This window comes from Carassius gibelio, chromosome B3, assembly GCF_023724105.1.
Source record: "Carassius gibelio isolate Cgi1373 ecotype wild population from Czech Republic chromosome B3, carGib1.2-hapl.c, whole genome shotgun sequence".
In the NCBI taxonomy this organism is placed as follows: Eukaryota; Metazoa; Chordata; class Actinopteri; order Cypriniformes; family Cyprinidae; genus Carassius; species Carassius gibelio.
Window position 1 is genome coordinate 21,489,853 of NC_068398.1, and position 15,608 is coordinate 21,505,460.

At 37.0% G+C, this 15,608-nt stretch overlaps 2 protein-coding genes across 3 annotated transcripts; both read left to right on the forward strand.

The window, feature by feature from the left end:
- Window positions 1–2,477: 2,477 nt before the first annotated feature.
- LOC127953670 (G1/S-specific cyclin-D2-like) lies at window positions 2,478–5,658 on the forward strand. The gene is made up of 4 exons (XM_052552936.1): window positions 2,478–2,808; window positions 3,773–3,988; window positions 4,216–4,536; window positions 5,103–5,658. Exons 1-4 carry the CDS (start codon window positions 2,599–2,601, stop codon window positions 5,244–5,246), a joined length of 891 nt encoding a protein of 296 aa, XP_052408896.1. The 5' UTR covers window positions 2,478–2,598; the 3' UTR covers window positions 5,247–5,658.
- Window positions 5,659–6,140: 482 nt separating this feature from the next.
- LOC127953655 (nucleobindin-1) lies at window positions 6,141–12,090 on the forward strand. Of its 2 annotated transcripts, none has more exons than XM_052552906.1 (13): window positions 6,141–6,283; window positions 6,565–6,688; window positions 6,796–6,903; window positions 7,733–7,865; window positions 7,957–8,060; window positions 8,817–9,002; window positions 9,118–9,208; window positions 9,277–9,335; window positions 9,584–9,676; window positions 10,069–10,158; window positions 10,236–10,409; window positions 11,142–11,268; window positions 11,404–12,090. In XM_052552906.1, exons 2-13 carry the CDS (start codon window positions 6,572–6,574, stop codon window positions 11,478–11,480), a joined length of 1,359 nt encoding a protein of 452 aa, XP_052408866.1. In that variant the 5' UTR covers window positions 6,141–6,283; window positions 6,565–6,571; the 3' UTR covers window positions 11,481–12,090. The 2 variants fall into 2 exon arrangements, with proteins under 2 accessions (XP_052408866.1, XP_052408865.1); XM_052552905.1 differs by having other exon boundaries at window positions 6,147–6,283; window positions 6,529–6,688.
- Window positions 12,091–15,608: the final 3,518 nt, after the last annotated feature.

Here is a 15,608-nt window from a genome sequence, read left to right on the forward strand (position 1 = left end):
TTAATATTTTCTAACCACCTAAACAACACCGAATATATTTGATGTAAAATGCAGTTAAAATTATTAGAATTATCATATTATTATTACAATTTAAAAAAAAAGAAACAATTTTATTTTCTGGGTCATCGGTCTTCAGAGTCACCTGATCCTTCAGAAATAATTGTAATATATTATTTATATATTACTATACATTACAAACAACTTTGAAACTTTTCAAAAACTTTTTTTTTTTCACAAAAACTCAGCTTCTGAAATATTCAGCCACCTGTAGACACACTGACAAATGCAGTCCTGAGGTCTCCACTGTGACTGTGAGGGCCATCCAGGAGTCGAGTGTGAGCGTGTGAAGTGTGTGTGAAGTGAGTGCGAGCAGAAGGCCGGGCACTGGTGTCTGACAGTGATTTGTAAAGAGAGACAATACGGCTCATTGACCTGCCGGCTCCACTGTCTGTTGCACATACATCCCATGAGGACCCACCGCTCTTTAAACAGGACACCAGATTGCCACAGGCACAGGGAGGGGCGGAACGAGTGTGTGCTGTGCGGGACAGAGAGGCGTAATGGGAGACTAGTTGCTTTGACAATGAGATTCCACACAAAACAGGGGTGACGGGGTGATTAGGAGGCACGTGAGTCACACACACTTCAGTCACACACTCTCCAGCTCTACACATCATCAGTCTCAGTCTCGGTCTCACACTCCTGTATCAGATTTCAAAGGGCTTTTCACTCTGCTCTGAGCCTGATGTCATTTCAGACCTGGAAAATCAGGTGTTCTGGGTTATCGGTTTCACTCGTACTGCTTTTTTTGTTGTAACAGCTTTTTGTGGCTTCATTATGTATTCTAGACAAGACAAAAACATTGCTGTGTGTTTCGAGAATGCAATGAAGCGTCAAAATGCTGCTATTACAAAAACTGCAGGGATAATAAATACCAAAATCCAGTGCTCGAAACATGTTGAAACATTTTTGAACATTAACTGGCATCTGAGAACTGTGAATATGTGCATGTGTTGTTAAATTATTAAAATATTAAATAAAAATTTCAGAGGGTAGTTCAAGTAAATATTGAAAGTCACAAAAAATGCCAGAGGAAATGTTTTGGACTCCCTGTCTTAAAAGCTCAGGTGCTTAGAAAAGGTTGATCTTATTGTATTAATATATTATTATAATATATTATATGAGTTCTGTTTTCTATTTCCTTACTGTCATTTACAAATGTTCCCAATGTATAATACAACACAACACAACACAACATAATACAATACAATACAATACAATACAATTAATTAATGCTGCCAAACAATTAATCATAATTAATCGCAACCAAGTTTTTGTTTGGATAATACATGTGCGTGTATTGTGTACATTTATTATGTATATATAAATACACACACATACAGCACATATTTAGAAAATATTTACATGTAAATACATTTATATATTTGAATTCATATAATTTATATCATATATAAATATATTTAATGTATAAACATATTTTTCTTAAATATATACATGAATGTGTATACATTTCTGTTTTACATAAATATAAATATTTATTTGATTGTTTTCTCACAACACTAACTAATTCAATAATTAAGTCTTATGTGAGACCAAAACCACAGTTCCTGAGAGACACATTTCAGTTACTTTATTGTCTGTGGAGGGTCAGAAAGCTCTCGGATTTCATCACAAAATCTTAATTTGTGTTCTGAAGATGAACGAAGGTCTTTTGACTTCGGAACGACATGAGGCTGAGTAATTAATGACAGAACTTTCATTTCAATTTTGGGTAAACTATCCCTTCAATTTGATTTTATATAATAGTTTACCTAACATTTCTTAGCCAAAAATGACTTTTATACTTTAATGCTAAAGTTAAAAGACCATATTTGTAGAATGTGCCTTGAGAATGCTTTAAAACCATGACCTTCATCCACTAGTTGGACTTTTCTAGAGCCGAATACATCAAAGTCCATGAATTACTGCATTTGCAGTTTTAAATCTTTATCTGTTATACAGATGTGTAAATGTTATCGCACCATCTTTATCTGATACCCTTCACTGTCAACAAACATCCATGTCTAATTGTTATTCATTCCATTGTCACAGCACGGTGATGACCTCTCTCTCTCTCTCTCTCTCTCTCTCTCTCTCTTCTTTGCTCTCTGACGGTGACAAGCTGTTGCGGTGTCCCTCTGGGCGACTCCCTCTCTTGTCTGCGCTCCTCTCTCTCTCTCTCTCTCTCTCTCTCTCTCTCTCTCTCTCTCTCCACCTGTTGATGCCATTGTTGCTCAGCCAGCATTGTGGTGATTTTTTTTTACTCCACTCATTTTACACACCCCTCTTTATTCTTCACTTTCTCACTTTTTTTTCTTTTTTTATCAGTGCTCACCCATTCACTCAGAGGATATATAAGTGGACCAAAGAGAAAAGGCAGCTGAGAACAAGGCAAGAAACACACAGACACTCGCTCACACAGAGACATTTAAACACAAGCACTTTCAAAAGGGCAAGGAGGTTTGTACTAACTCTTCTACTCAGAACCAAGACTTTTGAGACACACCTGGGACAGCGTCAGTATTGCTGGCAGGAGTGATGTCTGTGTCTCTGTGGTGTGAGGAGGAAGAGGGCCAGGACAGGACTCAGTCTTCGGTCCGAGCCCCATGGGACCCCAGCGCCTCTGGACTGAGGGTTATTCAGAGACTCCTGCAGTCAGAGGAGAGATACCTGCCGTCTCCTCTCTACATCTCTCTCGTCCAGAGAGAACCACAGCGCAGAGAGGAACTGGCCAAGTGGACCATGGAGGTAGATTTGCATGCTAATAACTAGTGCTAGACATCAAGTATGTTGTTTATGATTTTTAATATCAGTAATTTTGTTTTGGAAGTGCTTTTTACGAGTAGGGTACATGCAATTACATACAATTTTATATATATTATATTTTATATAATATTTTACTTGTTTTGTTGTTGAATCTTTTAAACTAGCGATTCCCAAATTGAGTTATGTGAGTGGCTGAAAAGCTAAAAATTAATTCAATCATAAAAAATGAAATTAAAGAAAGATTTTGGGGCTTTATAAATCTACTTAAAATATATTTGTAATGAAAACATGGTTGCACTCCTAGGCTCCATAAATACAAAAATGTAATAACAGACTATTACACAGGTGAAGTTTTGAGCACGCAGACTCTTCATCAGACAATTCAAAGTTTGAAACCCACATGCCTTTATACAACAGGCGGTTAATCACATGGCACAAAAAAAAACAGCATAAAGCCCAAAAAAAAAAAAAATAAATAAAAAAAATAAAAGTAATATTACATTTGAAAGTCTAGTTCTAAATATACAACAGTAACAATAATGTCAATAATACCATTTATTACCCCTAAAGAAAAATATATTTCACATTTCTGTATCTGATTAAAGGGATGGTTCACCTAAAAAGAATAATGTTTCAAATGTTTTTATCCATATAATTAAAAAGTCAAAAGGCTTCAAAAGAAGAGTGGATGTACTGACTTTCACTGTATGGGCATTTTTCTATTAAAGAAAGTCATACAGGTTTAAAAATGCATACATAAATAATGACAGACTTTTAATTTTTCGAGTGAACCGTTCTTTTAATTGCACGTTACTTTAAGACTTCAGATCAAGATGAAGCATACTAACTAAATGACAGGAACAGAGTTTTACAGTTCATTATACGTTTGCATTGACTATGAGGCTCTTCCTCTTTCTTCCTCTTCGCTATCTGTCGTTTTTCATAGGTGTGCTGTGAATGTGACTGTGATGAGTCTGTATTTCCCCTGGCTGTCTCTCTGCTGGATCGCTATCTGTCGTCCACTCTATCCCTGCCTGTGTCTCCATCCTGTCTGGCTGCAGCTTGTGTCCTGGTGGCCTCAAAACTGACAGAAAGTGACACAGTTAGTGCAGATACGCTCTGTGCAGCAGCAGAGTATGACTTTCTCTCATCAAACCTGCGGGTGAGTGTTTAAAAAAACACAAATTCACTAAAGTGCTGTCCAAAAGTCTGAAGCATGCAAATAAATCATTAGAAAATAGTGCTGTTTTGCATGTTTCTAATTGAACACTTTTTCCATTATGAATGAAATCATTTGAATTAAATGTTTTGGTAAAATGAGTAATAAAAAAGACATATATACATATGCATATAGACAGTTTTATAAAGAGAGTAAGCTTGCTCCAACAGGAAATGGAGCGTGTGGTGCTGGCGACTCTGCGCTGGGATGTGGCAGCAGTGACCCCTCAGGACTTTATCCCACACTTCCTGCGCACTCTCTGGGAACTCAGGGACGGAGACGCACATACAGGAGACTTTCTGGCAACGCTACGCCGCCACAGCGATACACTTATTGCCTTGTGTGTGTGTGACTCGCGCTTTCTGGGAACTCCTCCATCACTGGTGGCTGCGGCTGCACTGAACTCTGCCCTGCGGGGTCTGAGGGCCAAGAGTGCGGGAGAGACGAGTGTCATGACCTCTGCCCTGGCCACACTCTGTCAGACTGATGAGGTGAGCCATGATTTATCTCAGAGAGTAGGAGAGAGAGCTAAACACACAATAATAATAATAATTATCGTCTTAGATAAACTTTATTTTAAGGTTACCTTGTTACTTTTTTATTTTTTTCTTTTTTTTTTAGAGAGAGAGAGAATTATTATTAGGTATCACTTTAGAATAATGGTCCATTAGTTGATATTAGTTAACTACTTTAGTTAACATGATCTAAGCCAGAACAATCCTTCAGCATTTATTAATCTTAGTTGATGTTAATTTCAACATTTACTAGTGCATTATTCAAACCAAATGTTGTGCTTGTTAACATTAGTTAATGCAGTGTGAATTTGCATGAACTAACAATGACTAACTGTATTTTCATTAACTAACATTAACAAAGATGAATAAATACAGTAATAAATGTATTGTTCATTGTTTGTTCATGTTAATTAATGAATTAACTAACATTAATGGACCATTGTTCTAAAGTTTCATTGTTCTACCTATTATTATTATTATTATTATTATTATTATTATTATTATGACTCTATTTGTGTGACTCTTGCTGCTTGTGCCGACAGGTGGCGCTGCGGTGCTGCTCTGAGCTGATAGAGGGCGCTCTCAGGGAGAGACTGAGGACAGGAGCACACGAGGAGAAAGGTGATGGTGATGTTGAAGAGGAAAGAGCCAGCACACCCACAGACCTAAGAGAAATAGACTTTTAATACAGGGTTGATGTATGAGGGATATTTATTCTGCGACTCACTTTTATTTATCAGTGAAACTGATTTAAACACAATGTGACATTATGTCTTGTCTCACGTAACTTCTGAAGTGATCTAATTTATAATACTTTTTATTTATTTGTTTGAGGGATTGCGATTTACTTGTGCCATATTTATTAACTTATGTTGCCATAACTGTAATTGTGATGAGTTGCGTATTTCAGGTTTATGCTTTTCACTTTATGTATTACATTTCTGCTTTTTTATATTATCATATTATTTATTGTGTGCACATTTTTTTGCATTTAATTTATTCTGTTTTGTCAGTGTTTCAGCCCTTTTTGTAATCAGAGTGTTGGATAAAAATGAATATCTATTTTTCGAAGTTTTAATAATGAATAAAGTTTCTATGTTTGCCAACAATGTGCGTCTCTCAAAGTTCCTTTATATATAAACAACACATGACGGAAAGAAAGAAAGAAAGAAAGAAAGAAAGAAAGAAAGAAAGAAAGAAAGAAAGAAAGAAATGCTGAAAAATCTTAAAAAAAAAACTAAATTAATAAGGAATATTTAAAGTCCATTATATCTTGCACAATTAAAATGTGAGAACAAAAAGAAGGAAGGAAGAAAAGAAGGAAGAAAAAGACAGAACGAAAGAAAGAAAGAAGAAAAAACGTCGTGCCAGATCTAAAAATAAATTAATACATCTTGGTCCTTGCGTTTAAGTGTCGTGTAAATATAGTAGGAGTAATAATAATAATAATAATAATAATAATCAATTAAAATATAAAAAATAAACGGTAGTTTAACTGTAGTTTTTTAGGGCCACTTACATTACATTTAAATTTTTGGTAAAGTGGCTTAACATAATTATAGAAAGTGTACCCCATTTATTATTTTAATAACAAACGGGTTGTGGAAAGCGTCGCGTTTGGATTGCGTCATAACTCGTGGCCGCACTTGTTTTTGATTCAGTAACGCTGAGTAATCTGTAGAAACAGGATTCAGTCACCGCTCAAACAGGATCAGACCCTGTGGTAAGAAACCCCGCTGTTTCTCTGATTTAGACCGAGCAGTTTCTGACCAAACGACATTGTAACAGACGTCGGTAGATTACTGTGACTGTTTTTTCTCTTGAAGTTGCGTCTGTTGTGAAACATGTAACGTGTGCTTTCGCAAACTGTCCAACAGACTTCCTTTCTTCTGGTCATGATCGATTTGGACTTAACGTTGCATAAATAAACCTGTCTGCTCAAAAGAGACCGCTCTATCTTTTCTAAAGGGTGGAAGGAAAGGCTGTCTAATCTTTGTATCGAAGGTATCCAATGATGACAGGAGGCTTGAAGGGTCTGCTGCTTTTGTCTCTGAGTCTTGTGGTGTGGACTGTGCCTATAGACCGCAAGCAAGACCCTCCCCAGGAGGACAGAGCAGAGGACAATGGGGTAAGACTGCCCTCAATCAAGCTCATAGACTAGAACGAGTAATGTGCATCAATCACTCGTTTAATATTCACCTGCTCTCTTGTTTTGGCTGTACGTGCGTATCTCAGGACACTGGTCTGTACTATGACCGTTACCTCCGAGAGGTGATTGAGGTGCTGGAAACTGACCCTCACTTCAGAGAAAAACTCCAGTCTGCCAACACAGATGACATCAAGGTAAAGCATGCTCTATGTATAGCGAAGAAACAGGAGTCCCATTCCTCTTCTTTAGAAAATATGATAAGGTACAAGTATCCTTTAGCACCGACCTAACAGGAGCTCAGAGTTGAAACTAAAGCATACGCTTCTGTAGAAGTCATGAGCAAGTTTTTAATCTAGTTGATCACATACTCTCAGAACTTATTTGATCTATCATATGCTTATTTATTTAAAAAGAATCATATACAATTATATTTATTTTAACCATCTGTATTGTATTTTATAGGTATGATGTATTGTATACTTTGATACAGTGTATAGTCCTTTATTGTATGTTGAACGATTTATTTCTTTATTTTATGTATAATTTGAGATGTGTAGGGTTATGGTTTATTAACTTTTTTCTTAATTTTAATTACTTTATTATTAACTCTTTATTTTGGAATTAATATTTATTTTAAAAGCATGTATTTTACATTAGTAATGTACTTTTGTACAGTGATTAATGTATGTTGTATTGTTATTTTCTATTATTTTATGCAATGTGAAATTTTATGAGATGTGTAGGTCATTGCTTTACAAAAGACATTAAGTACATAGTATCTTAGTCTTTTTTTTTTGTTAAATTATGTTATTTTATTTTATTTTTTGCTTCAAATTAAAGTTTGTAATGTTGTGATTCATCTCGTTCTTGGAGCTGGTTTGTCTGTTACGTGATTTTTATTAAAATCCCTGTGGAGAAAATGAATGAGGAAAATACCTAATGTTGCTCAGTGTCCATTTTGCCTTTTAGCTTTGGAGTTTTGTCATTTCCTTGGTACTTTAATGGAAAGCTCCTGTGTTTTAGAACGGACGTCTCAGCAAGGAGTTGGATTTGGTGGGCCACCATGTGAGGACACGACTGGATGAGCTGAAGAGGCAAGAGGTCTCGCGCCTCCGGATGTTACTGAAGGCCAAACTGGACAGCACCAACGCACAGAGTGAGTGTGTTCATGAATTACTCAAGTGACACTGTTGAGCAAGAAAAATCTGTTTGTGTGATGCCCACACACACGTTTGTTGTGATTGCAGGTGTTCAGATGGATCACGTCTCCTTGTTGAAGCAGTTTGAACATCTGGACCCTCATAATCAGAACACATTTGAAGCCAAAGACCTGGAGCTGCTTATCGTAACGGTAACACCCATTCCAAACATGCTATGATGTGAAATAGCAAAAAATCATTCATTGACAAGCATTCAGTGCATACTTGTTTGGCACCTACATTTTAACCTTTAGCCAAATAAAATCCTGATGTTTCTTCTTTTCTTGTTTTTGTGTCAATCCAATTCTATCAGATTATAGTATGCATATTTGTTTCATATTTTTTAAGGTATTTCTATTAGGTTTTTCTACACAAAAGAACAGGGGCACAGATAACTGACTCATTCTCCTCAAGTGAAAATGACACAATATTGTATTACCCCAATTAACAGAATCCCAAGCAATTGCATATAGTAAAAGAGTCAAATAAAATGTAGGGGTAATCAAATTAGAAAACAATAATACATAAAAACACAAATACATAATGTAAAATAAATACATAAATAAGGGGGCACATGTATTTATTTCTAGATGCAAGTAAATAAAATCCTGATCCTGCGTCTTGTTACTACTTTTTTTTTGTGTGTGTGTGTGTGTGTGTGTGTGTGACCGTTTCTATCAGAATCTAATTTACTAATCTTTTTTTTCTTTTATTAGTTTTTACTACTCAAAAGAAAATGTTCACATATAACAGACCCATTCACCACAAGTTAAAATCCCACAATATAACATAAAATACATACAAATACATAATTTATAAATAGATAATAAAATCAAACAAACAGAAATTAAATAAAGTGAAGAGTCATACTGTTTTATTTTTATTTTTTTTTGTGCTATATTTGTTAGGCCACTAAAGATCTTGAGAATTACGATGCGGAGCGTCACGAGGAGTTTAAGCGCTACGAGATGCTGAAAGAACACGAGAGGAGAGAGTACCTGAAGAGTTTGGACCAGGAGAAGAGAGAGGAGGAGGAGAAGAGAATCCAGGAGCTGAAAGAAAAGCACCGGCAGCACCCTAAAGTTAACGCTCCGGTGAGGAGATGAAGAACAGGAGATGTGTGGATGGAAAGATGGACTGAGAGGAGTTGTATTTGTTGTATTTCCTGATTCAAAACCTTCCTTTTTTTTTTTTTTACTTCCTTTTCAGGGAAGCGTGGATCAGTTACGAGAGGTGTGGAAAGAGACAGATGGGCTGGATCCACAGGAGTTCAACCCCAAGACATTCTTTAAGCTCCACGGTAAGTCTTTTTGTCCTCAAGTGGTCCATGAGCCGGCAAAATGAATTTAATAGTGTTTTCTCACTTAGATACGAATGGTGACGGTGTGTTGGATGAGCAAGAGCTGGAGGCCCTTTTCACGAAAGAGGTAATGTTTCACCTTTGAGCTCGGTGAATCATAGCAATCTGTTATTGACAGTGATGGAGACCTCTTTATGCTGCGTCTGAGTCAGCCGTTAAGACTCTAGTGGGCTCTAGTGGCTGTCCTGAGCAAAACATCATGAAGATTCATGATGACACATTTGATGAAGCCGTTCTTAACAGCAAAAGGCAACAATTGGACCGGTGCGAGCACCTTTCTGATGTGTTCATCTTTTCTTTTTTACTCCCTCTTAGCTGGAGAAGGTGTATGATCCCAAGAATGAAGAGGATGACATGATGGAGATGGAGGAGGAGAGGCTGAGGATGCGAGAACACGTCATGCAAAACGTAAAGCCTTCACATGTTTGGCAGTGACTCTTATTGAGTGTGTTTAGACAATGCTAAATGCACGTTTTTCTTTTGATTTTATTGTATAAAATGTGCGATGAGTGAACACTGAATAAGCCGTGAGAATGTCCAGGCAAAAATCTTGTAGGAGTGTGTATGTAAATGTTTTCATTCTCTCTCTCTTTCCCTTTATCTGTCTTTCTCCTTCAGCATTTTAACACTTTCACAATGTGCGGAGCAGCAGTGACTCCATCTGTTCTGTTCCTTCAGGATGCATGAGATATATAGTCATTCTTTTATCAGATTTTCACTGCATTAGTCCCTTTTTTTTTTCATTAGCTTTAAACTGTGCACTTTCAAATAGCTTTTTCCTCTCTCGCTGTTTCCTGCAGGTAGATCTCAATCATGACAGACTGGTCAGCCTTGAAGAGTTCCTCAAGTCTACGGAGAAGAAAGAGTTTAACAACGCAAAGGAATGGGAGGTTAGAGCCAGATTTTGATTATACTGTCTTTACATGCCAGTGTTTTGTGCCAACTCATTATCTTTCTATACCTCAAGACACTGGATGATACAAAGCCAGTGTACACAGAAGAGGAGCTGCAGCGCTTTGAGGCAGAACTTCGGGATAGAGAGGTGGATCTCGGCAGAAGGGCGGAGAAACTACGACAGGAGCAGGAACTTCTCAAAGAGAGAAGCAAAGCCCTAGAAGCCCAGAAACGAGAATATCAGCAGGTAAAAGACTGCTTTCAATCGATTGCAGCCCTTTTCTTGGTATTGTCTCTATATAATTACCGTATTTTTCGGACTATAAGTCGCACCTGAGTATAAGTCGCATCAGTCCAAAAATACGTCATGATGAGGAACTGTCGCACTATAAGTCGCACTGGACTATGTCGCATTTATTTAGAACCAAGAACCAAGAGAAAACATTACCGTCCCCAGCCGCGAGAGGGCGCTCTATGATTTCAGTACAGACTACAGGAGCACTGAGCAGCATAGAGCGCCCTCTCGCGGCTGGGGACGGTAATGTTTTCTCTTGGTTCATTTCTCTTGGTTCATGTCAAATTAATTTTGATAAATAAGTTGCACCTGACTATAAGTCGCAGGACCAGCCAAACTATGAAACAAAGTGCGACTTATAGTCCGGAAAATACGGTACAATATAAAAAAAAAAAAAATTCAGCTATTATTAGTATTTTTCTTTGGAAAGAATGCTTGTATAATAATATGAAAAAATAAATAAAGTGTGTGTGTGTCTAAAACAATACAAATTATATTTTTTATAAATTACACATTTAAAATTGTGATATTATACATTTTTTATAAATAAATTGTTTTACTGTTAAGGCCATACTAAAACAATTTATTTTATTTAATTTGCAACATCAGTACTGCACATTCTAGTTATTTTTGATGCATCATCGTGATGTCAGAGAACTGACCGCTTGTTTAACGTCTAATCAGGCAGTGATGGAGAGGTCACAAAAACAAAAGGAGCAACAGGCACTGAACAGACAGCCTCCCTCAGGTCCTAATGGTGAGCTGCAGTTTCAGCAAGAGATCCAGAAACTAGCAAATGAAGATAATCAAGGTGAGAAAATTGAAATGAGAATAGTCTGTGATTCAGCATATGGTTAACCTAACTTGATATCATTAAAATAACAAATAGACTGTATTAACACTATGAAGGTGAATTTTTCAGCGTTGGCCCTTTTGTCTCTTTCAGTGCTTAAAGTCCCAGTTGATGAGAATGGAAATGTGCCAGCTGACCCACCACAGAATCTGCCACAGCACACGTCCTAACACAAACACATGCACACTTCTACCTGATTTACAGTTTTCAAGAACCTGCCTTTGAATTGCACAGGGCACGTACACATACACACACAAGCCTGTCAACTTAACCCTGTTCTTATCTTATTCTCTCAGCATAACAGAATAACAGTAATTAACAGTTTAACCTCCTCATGGTGTTTCTGCTTTATCCTCAACCAAATATGCTCAAATCCCTAATAGAGTGGCATCAGTATAGACCGTTTGCATGTTCCCTTCTAAAGAATGGCACATTAATATTGGATATGTGGCTTTGTTTGGTGGTAGTCAGGTTTTTTTTTTTTTAATATTGCTACTTTTGCCCTGGTTTCAAGGTTTACAGCCCTGCTTGCTTTTCGTTGTGTTTCTCAACTGGAATAAAGTGGTTCTTTTCTGTGGTTCACATTATGAGAGTAAAACCTTCTAGACAAGGCTTTCTGATGTAAGGTTTCTAATAGACTCAGACGAGCACAAAACTGTAAATCAAACATTCAGATACAGCAATGTGCAATCAATCAGTTTTATTATTATTATTTTTTAAATCTAATATAAGTTCCCACTGATTTTATGGCTTTCATTTAATAAAGGCTATTTATGGAAATATGCTACTGTCGTTTTTTATTAAAGGGATGTTAATAATAAGTGTTTTTTTTTCTTGTGTAACAAACAAAAAAAAATTATTATGAATGCATTGAATTACTAAACAGCTGTCTATATAGTAAAAGAAAAACAACACTGGACCTCATTGATTTTGACTGTGTGGACAAAACACCTTGAGAACTTTTTCAAAGCTCTTTTGTGTTAAAAAAAGAAACCCACAAAGGTTTGGAACAACATGAGAAATGTATTAGTTTTAGAAACAAATTTTGTCTCAGAAATTGCTAGTAAATACAACAGACTGCAAGTGATGCATTTAATGTAACTTTTTGAAGTAGAAAACCTGAAAATAGTATTTCTTGTAAAACAAACTCCAATAAATTATTTCAATTCATCTAACTTCCAAAAATACAATTTTAGTAAATAATTCACTATGATGTTTAATAAGTAAATAATGACATTTAAATTTTGGGGTGAATCCTTTCACGCAACCAATAAGAATAAAGTGTTTTTCTTTACAACTATTGATCATGTGTAACAGAAAAAAAATCCAAATGATTGGGTCTACAAGTGACAATGAACATTAAATTCACATTTTGATCTGCGGCAAATACCATCTAAGCCATTCATAAGAAGACTCAGCCCATTTGTTTCTGAGCTAAACTAATTCTTTGGCTCCAAATGTCAGTTTCAGCTGCTCTGCATTTCTCTTCCAATAGGTCAATTTGTGTTTTTTTCCATCTCTGAAAACAAGTGACAGCGTCATTGTTCTGAAATGTTCACTGATCTGCGTTGAGTGTCATCTGCTCGCAGTCGTTGCAACATGGTTCATGCTGTAAATTCCATTCCATTTCTGTCAGTCCCTCCCTGACCCCAGTGACCCGCTGCAGCTGACACTCTCCACTGATGCTACCATAGATATGTAAATAATGCCCCTCCACTCAAACATCAGTGCAGTAGTCTGAAACTAAGTGCTGTCCACATATTTCAACTCTTCTCACAGGGGTCGCTTACGGGAGGGGTTTTACTCCAAGAGATTTTTTTGAAGGGATAGTTCATCCAAAAATGAAAACATCATTATTTGCTTGCCATCGTATTTTTCGAAACTTTTCTTCTTGCTATGGAACATAAAAATGATAGTTTGAATGTATTTAGTTGTGTGTGTGTGTGTGTGTGTGTGTGTGTGTGTGTGTGTGTGTGTGTGTGTCTGTGTGTGTGTTTCTTGCAATGAAAACCAGTGAGGTCTAGTGTTGTTTTGGACAAATGACAGAAACAACTCAATTAAAATGAACTTAAATTGAAAACAATATATGCAAAATTAAAATATGTTAATAAAAATATAACTGTATCTCAATGATACTAAAATGACACTGATTCAAAAGTTAAATAATAATTAATTTTAAAGTAATGCTGATGAGTAAAATGAATCAAAAATAAGTTTATATATATGTATAAAAAAATAATAATGTTGACCTCAAATATACCTGTTAACAAAAACCAACCCTCCTTTTTTGTTTTGATGCATTTAATTCATTTAATTGTCCTTTGTGACAAACAAAGTCAGGTTTTGCTTCGGGCTGATGTTGCATCACCAGGACAGGGAACGTTGTAAACCAGCAAAGGGAGGAAGGAATTATTTGTTGAAAGCTCTAGCTTGTAAAAGACAAGAGGAATAAAATAAAGAGCCAAGAAAGATGAGTCAGAGACTGTGGGAAGAGTCTGCTGAAACGAGTACTTGTTTTGGATAGTGTGAAAGAGGGCTTCTGTTCGAGTCCTTTGCATCACTGACTGGGCTGACTGCTGCTGAATCACTCACTTTTCATAATGCCTCATTTTTATTCTTTTTTCTTATACCAACCCTTATGAAGTCAGTAGGTATTTTACTGTGTCTCTGGAGCATTGACTGTCTGGTTTCCACATCCTGTTTCTCGCATTTGATTATGTTAGGCCCCTAACAGTGATTTCTTTGCTGTTTTTTCACTCTCACCCTCTACATCAATCGCTATCATGAAGTTTTTTTTTTTATTTTAGGTTTTTTAATGGATTAATTTTTTAAAAAAATTATAATTTACTCTCGTTTACAACCATAGCCTATGTTGAAAAAGCATGAGGGTGAATAAATGATGACGTACTTCTTATTTTTAGATGAACTAACTAATTTGTTGTTTCAGCAGAAGCAGATCTGATGAATGTGTATGTGGTTCCTGTGGAGGAAAGCAACCATTAGAATTACACAATATCTGGTTATATTGGAAGACCAGGTATTTGATACTGTCTCTTGACGTTCTCTCATTCACATTTCCTACATCTCCACCCTTGATCTTTCCCTATCCCTGTCTTTTCCCTGCCTGTGAGGTTTGAGGGATGATAAGAGACAAATAAGCAGTTAACACAGCACTATTATTCAACACTACAGCACCTCTTGTCTATCATCTATCTGGGCCATATTGCAACAGCCTTTATGGACAGGAGAGGGGGCTAAGAGCTCATAAAACTTCCCACAGCACTTCTCGATCTGTGCCAAACACACTTGGTTGTCATTCCCTTATATCATGATAGCCACATATGAGAAATTCTGCTGCTTCTGCGCCGTTGTGCGCGGTATCTGGCCTGTACGATCTGACAGCGGTGAAAATTCAGACTATGGATTGCAGCCTGAGAATAAGACATTGGTCCTGATGTACTTTCTGATAATACTCAGGTGATTTTTTTGGGGGTCATCACTTTGCTATTGTGTGACACAACCAAACCGTCCACACACAAACACACACACACACACACACACACACACAAACTAAATGTGCTGAGTTCACAGGGACAGACCACAGTCCCCCACTGTCACGTACAGGACATGGAGACAAGGGTATTTCATACCAAGAACCTATGATGCAGAATTCAAATACATTTTTAATTGTAAAAAAGAAAATATATCTCCCTGGATATATCCCAGTGTACCTCAGCAGTGTCCTGTCCCTAAGTGCTCAGAAGGATCTGATGCTGCAGCTCCAGGAGACACTCTGATAAACACCATGTTGCCTCTGTTGCCATGGTGACCGGCTGTGCACGGGTAGAGATGCTAGAAGTACAAGCTATGCAAGTTATAGATATATGGCACAAGAGTAGTGTAATGCAAGTTGATTTTGGCACCTTGGTATGGGTTTGAAAAATGATATATGAAGTCCTATTCCGTGCAATTGGGGGTTCTCAAATTGAGAAGAAAAAGCTTAGAAAATCTCATTTGAGGCTTTTTGATTTGGACTGGTGCAAAAGCAGACATCCCTCACTTCGTTCTTGTGCAGCACTTCTCCAGCTGCAAGCTGTACCACGACACAGCTGCGTCTTTAAATCCGCTCCTTGTGCAAACGATGACATCATCCTCTAAAAACACATTACGTCACCCCTTTCGGGACCCTTGTCGTAGCTCCACCCTGCTCTCGCTCCGGTTTATTGGCGTATATCACTGCAGAAGCCCTCCTCGACGTCTGGTTTATTGGTGGAGAAGTCGCCGGTGTCTGTTTTTCA

Bases quoted from the DNA above. Each gene is read 5' to 3' on its own strand.
- LOC127953670 (XM_052552936.1), top strand. From the start codon at position 2,599: ATGTCTGTGTCTCTGTGGTGTGAGGAGGAAGAGGGCCAGGACAGGACT. The intron at 3,989-4,215 runs GTGAGTGTTTAA...TTGCTCCAACAG, and splicing joins TTCTCTCATCAAACCTGCGG to GAAATGGAGCGTGTGGTGCT. The intron at 4,537-5,102 runs GTGAGCCATGAT...TTGTGCCGACAG, and splicing joins CACTCTGTCAGACTGATGAG to GTGGCGCTGCGGTGCTGCTC.
- LOC127953655 (XM_052552906.1), top strand. From the start codon at position 6,572: ATGATGACAGGAGGCTTGAAGGGTCTGCTGCTTTTGTCTCTGAGTCTT. The intron at 6,904-7,732 runs GTAAAGCATGCT...CCTGTGTTTTAG, and splicing joins CCAACACAGATGACATCAAG to AACGGACGTCTCAGCAAGGA. The intron at 7,866-7,956 runs GTGAGTGTGTTC...TTGTGATTGCAG, and splicing joins GGACAGCACCAACGCACAGA to GTGTTCAGATGGATCACGTC.